Raw genomic sequence first — 19,648 nt, 5'->3', positions numbered from 1 at the left:
AAATGAAGTTATATTCTATTGTTAAAAAAAAAATAAAAAATGAAAAACAATAAAAAAAGAACAGTATTATGGACTTAATAGCTCTGTGTAAAGAGGTGTTTCAGGTCAGAGGGAGGTCATGCTGTTAGCAGAAATATAAATACCAGCACTGCTTTTCCACTCCAAAAGAAGGAACCTACAACACTGTACATCAGCTAACTAATAAAAGCTGTCTTGTTTTTGGAAAGGCAAACTTGTGTTTCTGCGAACATCTGCAAGTCACATAGCTCCCACAGAGGTAACACCTTAAGGTAAGTTTGATTTCTTCTTACTGGAAGATTCACAGCTGGTAAAAGCTGAAGCGAAGGCCTTCCCTCAGCACAAAAACTAAAAGTAGGGTAGCAGGGCCTAGCACTGACAAAAAAGCCCATCTGAGGAGACCACGCACAGGTCAAAACCACCCAGTTTTGCACAGCAAGCACCTACTAACTGCAGGCACTGCACACACAGACTTCAGCCTCCTTGGCACTGGGGGGTCTGTGAGCACTATGGGTACCTGCAAACTTTTCCAAGGTAGGCTTTGTGGTATTGCCAGGTGTTGAAATCAGGCTGTGTACCACTGCATCCTTTTGCCTTTAAAAAAAAACAAAACACAAAAATCAAGCATAACTCAGAGCCATTCTTATCTGGGAATCTCTGTTTACTTTCACTGGTGGGCTCATACTTTATACAATCTTCAAGCAGCTCCTCAAATTTTGGTTCTTGTTCAGCCAGTTCTTTCTTTGGGCTTCTGATCTCTTGAAATACAAGACAACAAAAAACAAGGCGTAACCATCCACAAAAAAAACCCAGCAGACATCAACTCCTTGCTCTATACAAAACAAGTAAGCCAAAAAAGATGAAGATGTGTGTTGGACTGCGTCACAAAGGTTTTCCACTGTTAACTTCAATTTGGTCTCATTTGACACAGGGACACATGGAAGCATAATTAGCGCTCAAGAAGCACTGCACTGAGTATGTCACTTTCATGTTAGTAAGAGTACAAGTTCTTTGAAAAACATACACAAAAAGAAGCCAAACTGTTTGCATAGACAATAGGCTACTGCAAGAGAATTTCAAGTAATCAATTTCCCAGTATCTTTGAGGCTTAGCTTTTCTTTTTATTTGAGTCTGAATTCAAAGAGCAGAATTAATTCTTTTACTTAGGGGACAAGACTGTGTTGCTAAATAGCCCTCTCTGGTTTTAATACGTGCAATGGAAAAGAAATGAAATCACTATGTGACAACTCAATAGAAGACAAACTTACTATATTCTATTTGTTAATCAAATATCTGCAGTGCTATCATACATGACCATCCGACCGCAGCAGTCATCAAGGGGAGTTACAAAACAAGTGAGCAACTACCCTTTTCCCCTTGGAAGCACAGACTTCATCTAAAGTTACTGAGAGGTTTTGCTATTTCAGGCAGACTGAAAATGCAACAGTGCACAGGACAGCTTCCATCAGACTTCCCATATACCACACTGCTATCAACATGACATCCTTCACTTCCAGCAGTTTGTCATATTATTGCAGCAGTGTCTCACTGGCAGAACAGGTGCCTTAGCTCCTACTGATCATTTCACTAACACTTAAAGCTTTCTCCTTTTATAAAGAGAAAGAGTTTGGAATTTAGATTTTGGGGGAAGAAACAGAAAGTTCTTGTTAAATCTGAATAATCAAATTAGGGCAGTTTATTATATTTTATTATTATTTAGTGGGTCATGCAACCTCTCCTCATGACAATTTCTATCTGACCTCTGAGAGAAAGTAAAGGGAAGAAGCAAAACCTTTTGTTTTCTGCACGCTGCAACATACTCCAGAGTGTCTGTTGGGTATTTATCTATAGAGACATACCTCAATGAATATCAAAGACTAATAAATATTGAAACAAGGTGGTTCACTTGCTTAAGCTTTGGCACTGTACTTGGTTACTGAGTCAAATCTCAATGAGCCGTTCAGTTCCCCAGTGCTATTTCTTCTGCAAAAATTAAACTTGCACTGCTCTATGATGCAGGTCAGAGGGGAAAAAGTTCATTAGGAGGAGAACAACATTTATATTTTCCAGTTTGCAGTATTGACAGGAATTTGCATAGGAAAAAAAAATAAAATAAAAAACAAAAACACATCCTTGTAAAATTCCACAACAAAAGAAAGAAAACCCCATAAATATTTTTGTTACATGAAGAACCGCACTTGTAGCAACATTAATGAACACTGAATCTGCAAGAATTGAAACTTTTATGGTGTTTCGTTGTTTCTTTGTTTGTTTTAATCACTAGAACTGAACATATGCTTGGAAGAGTTACTATTGTGTAAAATGCCTAATAGGAGAGAAGTAAAAAGAGCGTGGAATTGTAGAAAACACTGCTACCATGGAGGAAAAGCCTGCTTTGAAAGCCCCTCCATGTTATCAGTCTCACTCTATCATTCCATATATGCATAACAAATTGTTGATAAAAATAATAGATCTAGCTGATAAGATAAACTTCCTTGTTTAAACAAAAGTAAAACAACATCCATTGGGGTGTATCACGCAAAGTGTAATACAGACTACTAAGTAAGTTTAAAGGGTAAATATTGTAATTTCTAGGAGCAAAATGGAAGGGGAAAAAAAAAAAAATAAATCAACCAGAACAAACTCAACCCACGTTAAAATTTAAACATCTCAGGGCTATAAAATGTTGTGCACTAAATTTTTAATTTAAAGTGGGTAGATTCATTAGAAAGCCTGGCAGTGGTCTCATCTGACTGTGTGCCTGAACACGGTGGAAAAGATGAAAGCAGAGTGCTCTGTCCCCCAGCTACACAACTTCTGGAGCTTACAACACAAAGATCTGGAATAAAAATTGCAGGACTGTTGATAATCAACCTCACCTTTCATTTTCCCTTCTCCCTTCTCAAACAATCTCCTGAGTAGATTTACGTATGTGCTTCTGTTTAATTGTTCCATTCCTGCAGCACATTCGTGTTGGTTCCTATTATCTGGATCAACCAGTGTTTCTGTCATGACTGAAACTGCAGTCAAATACCACTCTCCAGGAAATCCAAAGTAATACTGACTTGACCTTCTATCAGCTGCATAGACTCCACATCTTTCAGTGGATGAAAGGCTTCCCCTAGCAGCATACAGATTCATACTCATTTTGATTTTAAGATGACTTACATTCTTCCTTCCTTTGCCAAAAACAAGAAAAGGGGAAAAGTCACAACTGAAGCAGGGAAGATCAGGCAAAACTAGTTGAAAGCATTATGTGCTGTCTTTCAAATTAAGATTCAACTAGCTGGTCTTCAGAATTGATTTTTACATTACGAAAGCTGTTAAAAATATATTTAAAAAATAAAAAAGGCACTTTTTTTTTATTTGAAACACAGGAGAGCAGAGGCATCAAAGACAGCTCAGGCTGTGCCTCGCAAACTCGCCAAGAGCTCTGACCACCTCTTTGGGTACTTTGCTGCAGAGACCAAGTAGGAAACACTCAGGAAAATCGCCCAACGCTGTCCAGCCCAGACTGAGACTCTCAGCTGTCTGAAACTGCCCATATGCACCACGGTATGTTAGCAGCAATCACACTCGTCTCAGCCTTGGATGGTGCAGGGAGACACTGAATCTTCTCTGTTTTAGAAGAGCTGGGCAAGATGCATCTACCCAAGAAACAGTGTGTCTAAAATTAGCCTCTCCCACTGTACACCTTTCTCCCAAGATGAAACACAACTGCTTTTAGCTACAGTTGGCCATGCTGCAACAATTTTCAGTCATGTCTGAACAACAGGACATCCAGTTTGCTTCACTGACTCTACCTGCTTCACAAGGAAGGGGCAAGGGCAGCATCACCCTCAGACTTCCTAACATCACTGTTTGTGGTACTTTGTGCATTGATGTAATCCTTCAGCCTCATAGTACTGTGATCAAACCTTGCTCTGGGTGACCATTAAATATTTCACAATCAAGAAGAAAGAGATAAGGCTTTACTTCTGCAATTTACAATCCCTCTGCAAAAGCCTGATACAATCAAATTGCTTCAATCCAACCGATGCTGAACTCAAGCTATCACCCACTAATACCTATCAGAGAGAGCAGAGACTCCCATTCCCCTATTCTTTTTATGCCTGCCAGGAAGAAGACATTTATTTCTTTAGGATTAGCATTTTGCTATTGGAATGACTGGATCTACCAGTACTATTGCAACAAATCAGTATAAACCATAATCTTGTTACAAGGCTATGGGGCAGACTAATCCACTGAAAAATCCAGTTTCCTCCAAGACAAACTTTTCTCTAGCTGCAAATACATACAGACAGCATCTCTGAGTCTTCAGAAAAAAACTGTTCGACCTACTGCAGGGAATAGGATCACAAACACTTTAAATAAACACCAAGTGAAATTCTGGTGCCACTGACACTGATGATATATGCTCTATATATGCTGACTGTAACAATCTCAGTTTGAATATTGGCGTCTTGCTTTCTTTGTGTTCACAAGAAAACCAGTGAAAGTTAAAAAGAGGAGTAACAACACAGACTTCATTGAGCTTTGTTTGTTTGTTTCAAGCCTTCAGAACAAACATCCCAGAATGAGAAACCTTACTTTTTATGAACTCAAGCCAAAACACATCTTTCTACACAGACTGCTCTCCACCTCCACACAGGGAAGAAAAGCCACACTCAGTACAACATCTTAACATTTGCATTCCAAAATACGGGAACTTTCTGCTGTTACTACAATTACTCTTCTTATTAATGCTGATCATCATCAGATGTAACTGCAGATTTGCTGTATCCTCACAGTAGATTTAGCTGTAAGACTGACCCAACAGAACAGTCACCATGGTTACTTACAAATCATCCTAGAAAGTCTCAGTCATTCTTTAAACTACTCCAATACCCTGCAACATGTTGAAGAGTGCCAGCTATTTACCATGGTATATTATATTTGAAGGAAAAAAAATAAATCACCGAATCACTCAGTTAATTGAAAACTGGGATTCTTATGGAAGAAAGTTTTGGGGTTTTGGAGTCACCTATGATCACAAATCTGAAGCTTTAAGAATAAGAGCAGAGAACACTAAGTTTAACTACGCTTAAAATTATCACAGTTTAGAAACATTGAGAAGGAGAAAGCTAAATAACTTTTAATTGCATGTAAGAGAGGTTCCAGCCTAGTTTAGTGTTACCATAGAGAGGGAGAGAAAGGAATTCTTTATGTTGGTCTCATGTGTAGTTTACTTTCCATTTTGAATTCTGATGGCCAAAGACAGGAGGAAATAAAAAGAAAAGTTGTGAAGTATTTAAAAGCACTTTGCAATTTAGGAACCAGGTTTAGAAATGAGGAATCCAAATAGCAAGTAGCTTTCATAAGCAGTCTGATAGGTATGGATAAAGAGAATGACAGCACAGCACAAACCAAATGAAAAACACAGCATTAATGAGACTTCTGAGCAGCCTGCTGCCATCCAAATCAGCTCCTTTAAATACTTCATTAACAGAGCCAAGGTTTTCTTTCATTAGAGGCAAGAATTCCTCATGCTAGAAAGTTCCTACTCAGACGCACCTATAGTGAGGTCCGCTGGAGAATATACTTCCAAGTGCCTGCTTAGCATCAGGTGCCTAGTTAGGGAAACCTAATACTTAAGAGGTGTGAGATCATAATTTATCATTGCTCTACATGCTTTTACTGGCTTCCTATTTATTTCCAAGCACAGATACAGAATGGCTGCTTTAATTAATACAATCAGAAGCGGCTGCACACCTTAGCTGCTGTAGAAGTCATCTCTTCCACGTCCAATGACTGGAACCCTGGTCAGGGAGGTCTGGCTGAAGCTCCCAGATTCAGGATGCCAATGAATAAAATTTTAACCCTACCAACCTCACAGATTTAAGGCCTAGAATTAGATTCTAGATTGCCCTGGCAGACAGAAAAGCAGCCTATTCATTCAGACTTTTCCTGGGAAGAGCCTAAGAGCTAGGGAGCTCTCACTGACAGTTACTTATAATTGGATGATATTTTAAAATAGTATTCAAGTAAACATGCTCAATCCTTTCATTATATACCCAAGTCCTAAAGAGACACTATGCCGCTTTGTGCTGCACAGCGGTGATCCCTGTTTGAACTTGGGGCATCTTGGACTAGCTCCCAGTTAAAAATGAAGTAGCCCGAATACAGGAGCTGCTCAAGCATAGTTTTCCTTGGCTTTGGGAGAACTCATCATTACACTTTAACTTGCCTCTGATTTATGTGCAGCCTGGGTGAAGGATGGGATAAAACCAGCTGGAAGTGAGCAGAAGTTCAGCTCTGCTCTGAAGTTGGGAGCTACCTGGCTTCTTGCCCAGCAGCCTGGCCCATCTCCCCATGCCCTCAGAGACCACGCAGACATTAACTGACTGTGCACGCATGGCACCCCCTTGTTGGGGCTGCCATTGCCTTTGCATTTTAGCTATGTCCCTCCTTCCTCTTCTGTACAACCTGGAAAAATTCAAGTATCACTAATAAAAGGATAATACCCCTTCAAACACCGGCTGACTGCACATGTGCGCAAAACACTGGATGTTTGACTGTAATTAGGCACCTGTTTGGTTTGGTTACATCCTGGTACAGTAAAAGTATATGAGCAATATGGAAATACTAACAAAAGGAATGCAATCAAAGGTGCACCTCATTAATTTCCGATCAAGAACAGTTCTAATCCTAAATGCAATGCATTTCCATTGTTTCACAGAAACCTACACTTAAACTGCAAGGTACAAAAAGAATGGCTTTATTTTCAATAAAACACAAGGGATAAATGAACAACATCCCTTTCGTAATATTTTTTATCATTGTAAGAACACACAGAAAGATCAAACCCCTCCTCTGCAGAAGAAAGCTACTTTCAGGGAGCAGTATCCACAACAGAGTGAAGAAAAGCCCATCATGCCTCTCTTTCCCCTTGAGGTCACATTTATCTTTGCCCACAGGCCATAGGGTCTCAAGATACTTTGTTAGACACTGACAGGAACTCAAATGATATCTGACAATGTAACCAATAAAACATGCAGCAGAAATGATCTTTTACTCCATCTTGCCCTACATTCAGCTGCAGCGTGTTGCAGCTTTGCTGTTTGTCTACAGCTGCCACATCCTGGGCTCAGTGACTGCAGTAACATGCATGTTAACTAGTCACATTTCATATTTTCATTATGGAACCTTATCATCTCTCCAAGTCACAAACATACTGATGCTTTCTACATTTTTCTGCTATGAGTTTAATGTAGCTTCCCATTCAGATACCAAGACAGAAAAAAATCTGATTACAATGAAATTATATAAATGCAACTTGGATAAGATATTAGACAAGATCAGTGTGTGTGGTTATGGCCCCCTTCAAAGATAGAAAAGGGTATTTTGACCTCTTAATAAATAGAAGCCTGAACAAAACTGTTAAGAAAGAAGCAAGGATGTATGAAGCAAGGAAAGAAGCAAGAAGCATGTATTCCAGCAAGGAATACATGTAAGATTCTCCTTCTGGCTAGTCATATCGTATAATAAATGGATGAGGATTACTATTATTCTTATACAGCCTCTCCACTCACTGTCAAGCAAGCAGTCACTGCTGGCTGACAAATGGAAGCATTACATGCAAAGCCTACCAATTCACATCCAAGTCCTGCCAGCAGAACTCCCTTTACTGAAGTTAAACAAAACAGCATGTTGACAGCAAAGCGTAAGACTCCACAGAGGGAGATCCCATGTCATCTGTGTTGATATAAACCATCCCTCTGCAGTGAAGCCCAGAACACCTGTCTCCTTCCAACAGCAATGAGCTGTCATTCCAATTTCTTCTCTCAGTGACCAGAAACTTCCAAGTCTCTAGAAGCATCTGAAATAACTTTCCCTGCTTTTTTCTCACTTCTGGTAGCACATGCATAGCTATTACTCCTGCTACAATCCCAGCCAAACATCATGCTGCTGTCTGGTCCAAGAAACCTGACTTCCCCTAAGCTGAGGGAAAAGATAAGGGCATGGAGGGAGGGAGACGCAGAGTTTGCACAGGAGCCGTAAGGTGCTGGAGGACAGGACGAGAACACAACAGCAACGTGCCAGTAATGCTGAAAGAGGCGAAAGGAAGGACTATCCTATCTGAAGGCAAGACAGGATAACAAAAGCAGAAGCTCCTTGCACTGCTCCATTCTGCTACTGCTAGCAGCTAGTACTGTGTGTTTTACCTTAGAGTGACCTTGGAAATGACTGCAGATACTTGCAACACCTGTTGGAAGCCCACAAGTGCAGGAGAACCCTGAGAGATGAACTGAATGACACAGAATGGAGCCAAGGGCTCCTCAAATCCAACCCTCCCCCAAAGGGACCCACTGAAAGACACAAAAGGAAAGCTGGACATGAAGAAAAGATCTGTGCACACGTGCTTTTTTCTTCCCCCTCTTAAATGTTTCCTTCATCTCCCCATCCTGATAGTCCCTCTTTCAACTCCAGAACAGTGAGGAGCCAGGAAGCCACAAGAACAGTCAGTGCCTGCTTTTAGTGGGGCGAGTAAATAAAATTGCCAGTTGGACCAACAACAACAAGAAGCTGCAAACAGAAAAACAAACACATGAGAGGAGGTATCTAAGCATTTGTGAATTCCTTTGAAACAGTTCCTGGAAGTAATTTAGTAACTAGGTATTTAGGCTGTATGACTCTTACAAACTAGAGCATGCTATGTTTCAGTCCAGCAACCCAGCTTGCTTCAGCGCTCAGCAGCCACAGCAGCACAACAAAGGGTGGATGCTTGGATAAGGCCAGCAGGCCTCAGTTTTAAGTGACTGTTTAGGGTACACAGAGGAACGAACTTTCCTCTGCTAGTATCCTCAGGTCAGTCTTGGGCACAGTGTCTCTCCCTTGAGGTCAGAGTGAGTATGAGCACTTGGGGATGGTTAAACTCTAGATTCTCTCCAACTATCCCATACCTTGCTTCCAGAAGGGAACTTGTATCCAACACTTCGCCTTCAGAGGATGCACACTCCTGCACTGCACTTGGATGGTGCTTTCCCATCTCCTCTGAAAACCTGCTGCACACTGAGCTACATCCTCACCCACACCAGGTACATGCATTGCCACAAAGGCTCACAGACAGAGCAGCATGTGATGCACACTGGCCTGTGAAAGGGGATTTTTAGTCCCTTACTCACTCAGCTTTTCTTCCCACTCCCCCAGCTCTGACTGTAAGGAGAAACTCCCTAACTTCCCCACCATCACCTCCACTTTGGCAGAACAGTTTCCCCTGTTCGTTTCACAAATACAATTGCAGCAGGTTGGGTTTTACATAATGTTTACATTTGAGTCACTAAGGCATGCCCTAACATGAGGCAATTCCAGTATTAGCTTCATCAGGCTGAGCTCTCAGGCATCTTCCAGCCTCCAATGCCATATGCAAATGTTTATCCTTGGTACTCTTTAGGAGCTCAGTGACATTGTCATAGGCCAAGGAAACATTCAGAAGTCTGAGTTCTCCCTGATTACAACCTGCACTAGTTAGTTATAACCCAGGAAAGAAGGAGACGACAAACAAAAAGAGCACTTTCCAAACAATTTTGCATTTCCTGGAGGTTTGTGCCTCCAGGAAGCTCCAAGTGACCTTCCCCACCACAGTAAGTTTTGCTGCTTCCCCTGGTAAAATCGCCATCCACTCCTCTGCTGAGAGTGGATCAGCTCTTGTGGGGTCACACATATGCTGCAGCCCTCTGAACCCACAGCTCTGGCAGCAGACACTTCATGTGTGCATCATGGCTTGATCCAGACACCCTGTGTCCATCTTGCTCCCCATCAGCAGCCTGTATAACATCTCCGTGCTCACTTCTCCCACATACAGTCAGCCACTGCCGTTGGTGTTTAACTACTAAATGCAGTTACCTCCTTCCCCCCACAACCTCCCCAAAACACAGTGCACTGATCTCTTTCTGAAAGCCAAGTTTCTGATCACTCCTCTACACAAACTGAAAGGCAAAACAAACTTCAGGATGAAGAGGATGGACTCCAAACCCTTAGGAAGACATTTCTACCCTGCAGCAACAAGCCTGATGGGGCGATACACCATGCAGCAGCAGTACAGGAGATCTTGAGACAGAGCAGCTATTCTTTCTGATGCAAAGCCTCAGCCAAGCATGCAGGTGCCCTGGCAAAGCTGTGCTATTAGCAGTTTTATGCCGACGTGCACATCGCCACAGAGCCTGCAAAGCAGACGTGGCCCTGACTGTCAGGAAAGACACACTCTTCAATCTGCTTATACATCTCAATTCTACATTTCTGTACTAGGCCTTCAGATTAGCAGCTCTGGCTTACAGGTAGAGGTACAGTACAGTTAGTTCCACAAGCTTTTCATACTGTAAATGATATGAAAAAAATCACAGACCACAAATGCTACATGAAAGTCGCTCCAAAGGGAAGCACCATTAAAAGCAAAAATTTCAGACTTGAAATATTGGCTGACTGGGTTTTATGAAGGTTGGTTTTGAGTCACATGCAATCCACATTAAGATGATGAATATTTTCCTATAGGGGAGAGACTTAAGCTGCCGTAATCCAACCAACTTGTTACTCCTAATGCCAAAAGGAAATACAGCAACACTCATACCCTTTGCTGCTGACAAACCACTACTGGAATGACTGGAACACGCTGCAGCTCTTCCCACAACTTCCATCTAACCCTGGAGCACCAGACAACGTTGTCCAACACCCTCCAGCACTTCATCTTGGCATACTCCCTGAAGTTGCCTTTGCTGGGCTATTACAGGGTGTGCCAATTCACATAATCACCAAAGCCAGGAACACCTAGTTCCAGAACTGCACTTACAGACAAAGCATAGAACAACAAACCCCTTCTTTCCTGTGCTAGACTTGTACCATTCCTTACTACTGTATCTTGCAACAGCAGTGTATGATTCATCACACCACATCTGGTTTAAGATTAAGGGTTTTACTAACTGCTCAAGACACCTTAATTCCTTTCATTTTATGTACATCTTGTGTCTTATCTGAAAGCTGCATGTAATGAATAATTTTAAATGAAGAAAAAAAAAAAAAAGCCAAGGCACTAAGCTTCATCTAGGAACTTATCCATGGATTTAAAGTTAAAGCACTTGAATTCCAGTTAAGAAAAGACTAATGGATTTTCACCTTCCAATACTCAAGCTATAGAATTACCCAGGAAGTTTGTCCAGGTATGTACACAAGGACTTCACCTAACTTCAGACAGTGAAACAAAAAGCCACACTCTTCATGTGAGAAAGAATGGGTCACACACAATGGGCACTGTGCCACGTAGTAAGCACTGGCACTACACAGAAAAGAATGGCAGAAAGGAATATGAAGAAAAGAATATGAACATTTATTAAGTACACAAGAAACAAGAGCAAGGAAACTATTTTGCATCTTGGCAGCCGTACCACACTACTAGGGGTCCAATGCAGCGCAAATGACATAGGGGTTAAAGAACACGTAGTACACACTGTCGTACGTTAAATCATTGCCAAACATGAAAGCAGATGAAAAGAAGCATGGAACTTTGAGTATAAACCAGGTATGCTGCTGAACTCTTTCTGCCTTGCTGGAGGCAGAAACTCCCAGGAGTATAAGAATAGGTGTTGAGAATAGGTGTTGCCAAGTTACTAGCCTCCATCTCCAGGAGGGCACTATAATCTTCACAGACACCATTTGGTAGCTGCAGATTTTAAATGAATTAAAAGCTTTTTCAGTAGAATTTCCTGGAACACAACTCTGCCAGCAGGGGAAAAGAAAAACAGAACCAAACCCAACGAAAACAAAAAGCCAGGAGCAGTGGTTAATAGCAACCTGTCAATTGCTTTTTCATTCAATTGTCTTGATAGAAATAGCAGACCACAAGGTAAAGGAGGAAAGAAGAGGAAGCAAAGAGGAGATGCTTCTGAGATCACACTAATGGCAGAACACACAAGTATAAACAGTTGGAGTTTCAAAGCTGCTCAGCACTTAAGACAGAAATCAAGCCATGTGGATACAATCTCGAGGATTTTTGCCTTTGAATGAGAAGCACTTGTCCATCTGCCCAATCTGCAAGAACTCTCATCTACTACACCATAGTTTACAACAGAGGGACACATCTAAAGCAGGAAATCAGATCATGACCATTGCTCAGGGTCTGAGCATATCTGAAACCCCTTTCTTGGTCCACTCAAAAGCTTTGCCCTACCCCCACATGATTTCTTTTAAAAGATTTATTCAATAGCAGACTACTGAGACACCCTGCACTAGCTTCTCAAAAGAAGGAGGTCATTCAAGACAATTAAAGTACGGGCAGCAGCATTCAGACCTTAAAAGAATAAGTCTCTTTGTCATTTCAAAGTATTGTTCAGCTGCACAGATAACCCACATTTGTGGAGTGACGCAATAAGAAATCTTCACTATGTACATGGACATGCTGTTCTATTGAATATGATGTTCTCTGATAAGCTGCAAGGGTGCTCAGTTTACAGATATTTGGAACCGGAATAAGCCCTACAGTAATGTGCTGCAGGGAACAATAGTCCTCTGAATGTGACTGGGGTAGATGTATGTCACTATGAAAGGTATTGAAATGGGAGAGGAAAAAAAAAAAAAAAATAGAACCTGAACTAAAATAAGTAAAAATATCTCTTCATCCCCAGGAGCAGCATGAACTCACCATCCACCCACTGCTGGTATTCACAAGAGCTCACTCAGGGGTAAGAAAGAAGAAATCACCCTTTAACTTTGTTACCTATTTTATTGGGTTTTCCTTTCTTTATAGCCACTAATTCCGTCATTTCATCTTACAACAACCACACATTTACAATGCATAGAGAAGAATTTCCTTTGGAGTCTCAGTGGCTCACCACGATCCATGGTCTCCCTGAAAAGTTCAGCACTGTTTCCCCACCATGAATAGCAGGGAATCACTTCTCTACAAGTTGAGGACAAGTGCTAATATGTTTGATCCCAAGAGCATCCGTTACCATAACATCTTCTTTTGGTTTAGAGCATGTATAAATACATTGTGGAAAAAGAGGAAAATCAGAGGACCACATGCCCTCTCAATCCCAAAAACTATAGTCTGGGATTGAGAGCTAAGAACTTCTGTGAACTCTTTCAGTTCATACCCAATCTGTGTGTGAGAACTACCTACCTGCAAAGACTGCTCTTGCAGAAGCACAGCAACAGCAGCTGAGGCAAACAGAGTTCAGCTAAGAAAAAGCACAACAGACAACAGAAGGAAGCAGTGAGCTTACAAGAAAAAGCTCGGCCTGAAGCTCTATGCAAAACAGTATTTTCCTGATCTTAAGCCTGGCAGCATTTCTCTTCTATCCTCCAAAATTATCCTTAGAAATGTAAGTACCAGAAATGTAAAGTCCTGAGATAACCACACACAGCACAGTCTCAGCACCAACAACAAGATACAGTCACTGCTTCGCTATTAGCCTTTTCTACCAATGGTCTGAACCCTCCCCTGCATCCGAGTTTTCCCACTGACCACCAACGCTCACCTTTTGCCCTGGTGCAACGACAACACTCTGATAAGAGCTCTTTCTGCTGCGGGTTCCCAGAGCGAAATCTTTTCCCCACTTCACCCACCCACAGCCTCTCCGTGTCACTAGGGTGGGATTCAGCTGTGACAATGAACATCAGGATGGCAGGGGGCGAGGACAGGAGAAACACAAAAGCTTCCTCCTTGCTTCTTTTCATCTGAAACAACCCACTCGGTGAACTCCACAGCATGAAATAAAGCCCATTCAGTTTCTTTGATATGGTGTTTAGCACTCCTTGAGCAGTTTTGTATTTGAGTTATCCTCTAGAAATATTTAAGATGTTATGTATGTTGGGAAAAAAAAGACATAGAAAAAACATTTGCTTCCTCTCAAGGGACAGCTCCCCCCCTCCCCACTATTTCTTCAGTTAATATAACAATATTCACCAGCAAAATATTAAACACATGAACAGATTAAAACAAAACTTGACTTATTACTTAACAGCATCCAAAAGCATAACCTGGAACACAACTAAACTGCCTTAAAATTTCATCTGAAAAAACAGAAGATGACATGTTTATTATTTCTGATGGTAAGGTAGGCACTGATGCCTAACTACTTCCAACTGTACCTTGAGGTAACAACAGATTACTTCCTCCTATACCATCAAGAAAACTCTCCGTTCTTATCAGAGGACCAAATTAAGTGTGCATAAATATTTCATAACTTCATACTGTCAAAAACATCAAACTGAACTACTTTAGGGCATTTTCCAGAAGCTCCACATCCAAACTCAAAGGATAAAACTGCATTCATCATACCCATTATCTCCCTTCAAACCAAAAAGCCTGAAGGTGAAGCAACAGTAAAAACTGTAGATCTCGTGTGGGCATCATCTAAGAACATTACCTACTGAGTGCTAAATGCCATTAAGAAATGTAGAAAACACACAGTAAGACTGTTACTGTGAAGAAGACGCATCTCCAGATTTTTAATCCTCTTCTACACTCTGCTCTTCCAGAAGAAATGAATTCTGGCTTTCATCAACGCTCACGATGCCTGAAACAACCAGCCTAGAAACACTCGCAACTACAGACAGAAGCCAGCCATAAAACCAGAGGGTGACTGAAGACAGACATCTACAGGTGGTTTGATTTCCAACAGCACAGAACACATGCAGCTTCCACTGATCTGGAGAGGAATTCAGCACCTGAGGAGGAGCCAAAGACATTTCAATGCAATTGAACCCTGGCACATCCATGAGTACCTGACACACAAGACGCTACTTTGTTAACAGAGGTAGCCTTAAAATTCCTCAGCACTGAATGACACACATTTGGATTGGACTCTGCATTTGTTTTCTTCAGCATTACATCAAGAATTCTCTGATACAGCTTCACTCAGCGTTTCAAGACAAGGACAGGGATGCAGAGCAATCATTCCCAGGACAGCAGGTGCTCCAGTCAGTTCTGCAAACACTGCACATTCCCAGTTTTCCTGTTTTAAGAAGCCATGCACCGATTGATGGTTGCTTTCCCAGACAACCTCCTCTGGAAATAGAAAAGTGTTCTCTTGATACCACCACAACTACGGCGTCTGCTTTCTTTATGAAATATTGATTTGTCTGCCATCAGTAGTCCCAGAAGTTAAAAGGTACATCCATAGGAGTAGGTAAAGCAGACCCACAAGCCTCTGCTTGCATGCTGAACTGGCCGGACCTCCACCAGCTCCAACCCAAAGCCCTTAGCACGGTGCTGTACCTGAGCCTGCCGTCTCGCAGGGTTTAGTGTGGGGCTGAATCATTACTCGCAGGGCACCTACACCAACAGCTGCCTCATGTCTGGCCATCTCAGGACATGGGCAAAAGACCTCAGGTCTGTTTACTACATTTACTTGCCTGTGCATATGCTGTGTGACATATGGGACAAAAAAGCCTTTGCACAAAACACACATCTTCGTCTCCCTGACACTTACAGGAGTCACCTGGTGTTCCCATCACCAGGTCCAACTCAAGACCAAAAACCCCCAAATTACTTGCTTCAAACCCCATAAACTTTCTCTATCCACAAAGCTCTTTCAGGTCTCTTCCAGTGAAGCAAGACAAGAGTAGTAGGAAGACTGGGAAGTGTAACAGAGAGAGAGGGAAATTTGTAAGTCATCAATACATACATCCTGTTAAAGCCTGAATCATTGCCAGGAATCTCAAGTAAATTGACAGCCTTAAGTGCAGTGACTGGAGGCCATTTTAGCTGTTTCTAGTGACAGAAGGTATTACCACGAGGAACTCCTTAACATACCAGCTTTGCCACTCTCACAGGACAATATATACATTCCACGGTGGGAAAAACAGCCAGCTGCAGTTAAAAAGGCAAAGAGGCTTTTCTTTAACCTGTTTCTGAGTGCCAGCTCTGAGGAAGCACTACAAGGGATCGGAAAAGTACTGCATAATCAAGGGACAAAGTCAAAAAAGCCCCAGCTTGAATCATCACTGGATTATGGAAACTGCAGTTAAGTAATAAACCAATCCTGGTCTTGATCTGCACACCCAGGAGTCACAGAGGACGATGCCTGTGCTCATTTTCAACTTTTCAAACCAAGACAAAACTTTATAAGCGATCTGCTCTATTACACCTCATAAGTACAATGTAACTACATAAACTGGGAAATTAAAAACCCTGCGATTTTTTCCCCTGATTTATGAGTTATCTCCTGCACTCCCTTAGAGACAGGGGAGTTAGTTTTCATGGTGCTACCACGCAAGGCACACACATGCAATTATAAAGCAGCTGTCTGAGCCTTTATAAGAAATTCCCTTTCCCCCTCGTTCTCTGTGCTGACATGTTGCTTTCTAAGACACGCATCTAGGAAAGGTAAAACGCTGTCACAGCTATTCTGCCACACTTGTTTCTGATTTCCTGGAGTAAACAAAAAGCTGCAGACTTGGAAACGGCAGGTGAGCACCCAAGTGAACAGTCATAAAAAGTTATCTAGAGATCATAAACGCTCCTCACTTTATTCCTCTTTTTATAAATCCGTGGCTATTTTTGTGAGGCATAACATACGGGATTTAGCTACTGAATACTCCTTCTTATTTGGCCTTGGTACAGCATCACCTCATCACAGCACGGGCTCTCTAGTACTGAAAATGCCCCTCCACGCTTTCACTTGAGACTGCGAAGACCTTCCTCGGTGGGCAGCTGACAGCGAACAGGCTCCGCCGAGCTCCTCTGGGGACACACGGTAAAGGCGACATTACCCAGGTATTCTGGTGCAAAGCATCGCACGGACTCCGAAGCGACTCGAAGCCTTGCACCGGCACCCGGCAGCGGCAGATGTCGGTGTAAGGACCGCTCGGGAGGTGAAGCCGCCGAGGAAAGCGGGTACCGCGGGTGCTCTGTCAGCCCGCCCCAGGAGCGGCGCCCGGTGCCCGCCCGCCCGGCCCCATCCCGCAGAGCCCCCCGCCGCCCCACGCACCGCTGTCCAGCCGGGCGATCTGCGGGAGCCGGTAGGTGCTGACGAGCAGGTCCAGGGGAACGGCCACAGCGCTCCACTTCATGTCCTTGAGGCTGCAGCCCAGCGGCGGGCCGGGGTCCATCTTCCCGGCCCGGGGAGGGGAAGGAGGGAAGAGGGAGCCAGACAGGCAAGGCTGGCGGGGTGCTCCCACCCGGGGGGGGTTTCAGCCAGCGGGCAGGGGGACGGAGGAGAAGGACGGAGGGAAGGAGCCCGCCCCGCTCAGCGCCGGCAGCCCCGGGACATGCCGGGCTAGGCAGAAGGGGAGGCCCGCTGGGCTGCCGCTGCTGCTCCCGCCGCCCCCCGGGACCGGCTGGGGCCGCCCGCCGCCGCTCCTGGCCCAGGAAGCGCCATCCCAGCACTGACTAATCAACAGGGTGCGAGCAACGCCTGCGCAGCTGCCGCTCCTCCCCGCGCCGAAAAGGAAAGTGCCGGGCTGCCCGCCCGGCCCGGAGCGCCGCCGCCAAGCCTGTCCCTCGCACTCCACCCTCCGACCGCTCGCCCGACCTGCAGCCCGGACAGCGCCGCCGCGCAGCGCCCCGCTGGGGCGAGCCGCAGGTGGCCCCGTCCGTGCCTGGGGACGCAGGTTGGGGACGGGCATCGGGCGGAGCACAGGGATTTGTAGGGACTGCTTCACTGCAGAGGGGAATGGGGGGTTCGTCTGCTGCGCGTTTGCATTTGCAGCTTGGAGATAAAATGTCTCACTCCATTCATTAAAGCAGTCTTCAGCAAGTGGGTTGAGTTGTGTCTTTGCAGTATTTATGTCTTCGCGGTCTTCTGTGAACACAGGCTGGGAGAGCTGAGTTTATTCAGCCTGGAGAAGACTCGGAGATTCTGTAACAGCCTTCGAGTGCCTAAAGGGGGCCTACAAGAAAGCCGAAGAGGGACTTTTTACAAGGGCATGGAGTGATCGGACAAGAGGGGATGGATTTAAACTGGAAGTGGGTAGATTTTAGGTTAGATATAAGTAAGAAGTTCTTTACTGTGAGTGTGGTGAGGCACTGGCATAGGGTGCCCAGAGAAGCTGTGGCTGCCCCATCCCTAACAGTATTCAAGGCCAGGTTGGACACAGCTTGGAGCAACCTGGTCTAGTGGAAGTTGTCACTGTCCATGGCAGGAGGTTGGAACTGGATGAGCTTTAAGGTGTCTTGCAAATAATTGTATGATTCTACTTAATTTAGCCTAGGAACTTTGCCTGTGAAATTCATCCTATGTTTTAAAAAAAAAAAAGAATTCCAATTAGATGGCAACTTTGGTTATATATCTACTATTATATCTATTATTATATGTTTTATCTGTGACACATGAATGGGCATTTCAAGTATGAAGAGTAGTGCATAGAAGTTAGAGGAAAATCTTTGACTTACTTCTATCAATCATCACTACTACACCTGCAAGTATTACACGTATTGTGTATTCAAGGGTTTTCCAGCCACAGGGGAATTTAAAATAAACTACTAGTTCTCTTTTCAAAGTGTCTCATGTGATGAAGTCTTATGTGACCTTCCTAAGATATTTTATTTAATGTTATATATTTTAATGCATTTTTATTTCAGGACTGCTAGACTGCAGAAACTCTGGGAAATGAAACCAGAAAAACGAACTCCTGGGTGGTGGCACTGCACTGTGCTTAAGTTTATTTTGCTCACTCTTGTGTCAAAACTGTTTATTTTATTGCAGCAAACTTGGCTGCATTTACGGCTGTACTGTCGACTAGAAACATAGAAGTGCCTTTCAGTGATTTGTAAAATGACTGGAAACATCTGCAGCTAACATCTCTCTCCAGGCTCTATCTTCCACAGTGTGTGTCTTTGGGACTGCTGGGACAGCAGAGCTACGGGAAGAGCTGTTCTAGGAAGAGCTCTCCCACTGCTCCCCCTTCCTCACGTGCCTGGTGCAGGGCCGGCCGCTGGTGCGTGGCCTTGTAGCTGAGGGTGCCAGCAGCACCGCCAGCACAAGAAGGTCAGAGACAGACACGCTCTTGTTCTGGTCTTCTGAAAACAGAGACTGGGACTTTATCCATGCTCTCCAAGATAAAACAAAGACCCTGGAAGCACAGAGGATTACAGAAAACCCCAAGTTTTGTTGCTTTAAATGGGTCTGGGTTGGTTTGAACCTCATCCTGATGCAGGTCTGTGCTTTAGCTCTGTAGTTTGGCGCTGGGATTTCCCAGCACTATGGTATCTATGCTCAACCATGCTGCTGTTGGATTCCACCTACCAGAACAGTTAGCTTTAAAAATACGACACTGGGTTATAATTTCTTTTTGAAGCAGCTTCCCCTTTACAAAGCTCCCCGACAGCTTTGAACAACTTAAGTGAATTAAACTATTGAAGTGCAAAGTAATATAATAGCTAAAAGCATTATTGGTGGAATAGAGAAAGCTAAAGCATGGGTTTAGCTTGTTCAGGTTTTACTAGGTTACTGGGTGCAGTGTACAAGGCAGAGCAGATCAGGTCAGACTGGGATTCGACAGGACTTGCAGCACTAGTCTGTCAAGAGTTGGTTTTAAATGGTATCTTGGGTACCATTAATTTCAGGATAGATACCATCTTGCAGTGTATGCTTCTCGCAGACATCGTGCACTTCTGTCTAGGAAGAAAGGCATCTTTCACACAGAAATAATTGCT

The 19,648-nt window shown here is 43.4% G+C and overlaps 1 protein-coding gene across 1 annotated transcript in view; it reads right to left on the bottom strand.

Annotated features, from left to right (window-relative positions):
• Positions 1 to 17,555, bottom strand: part of GAREM1 (GRB2 associated regulator of MAPK1 subtype 1) — a 101,428-nt gene extending 83,873 nt beyond the window's left edge. The window contains exon 1 of the mRNA XM_062633497.1: positions 16,983 to 17,555. Coding sequence (XP_062489481.1) covers positions 16,983 to 17,103 — 121 coding nt within the window. The 5' untranslated portion in view covers positions 17,104 to 17,555. The remainder of the gene's footprint in view (positions 1 to 16,982) is intronic.
• Positions 17,556 to 19,648: the final 2,093 nt, after the last annotated feature.

Source organism: Pezoporus occidentalis, unplaced genomic scaffold, assembly GCF_034315485.1.
Source record: "Pezoporus occidentalis ecotype Australia unplaced genomic scaffold, CSIRO_AGI_Poc_V1 ctg4, whole genome shotgun sequence".
NCBI lineage: Eukaryota > Metazoa > Chordata > Aves > Psittaciformes > Psittacidae > Pezoporus > Pezoporus occidentalis.
Note: the sequence above shows the minus strand (reverse complement) of the source record. Positions and strands in the feature narration are given on the sequence as shown.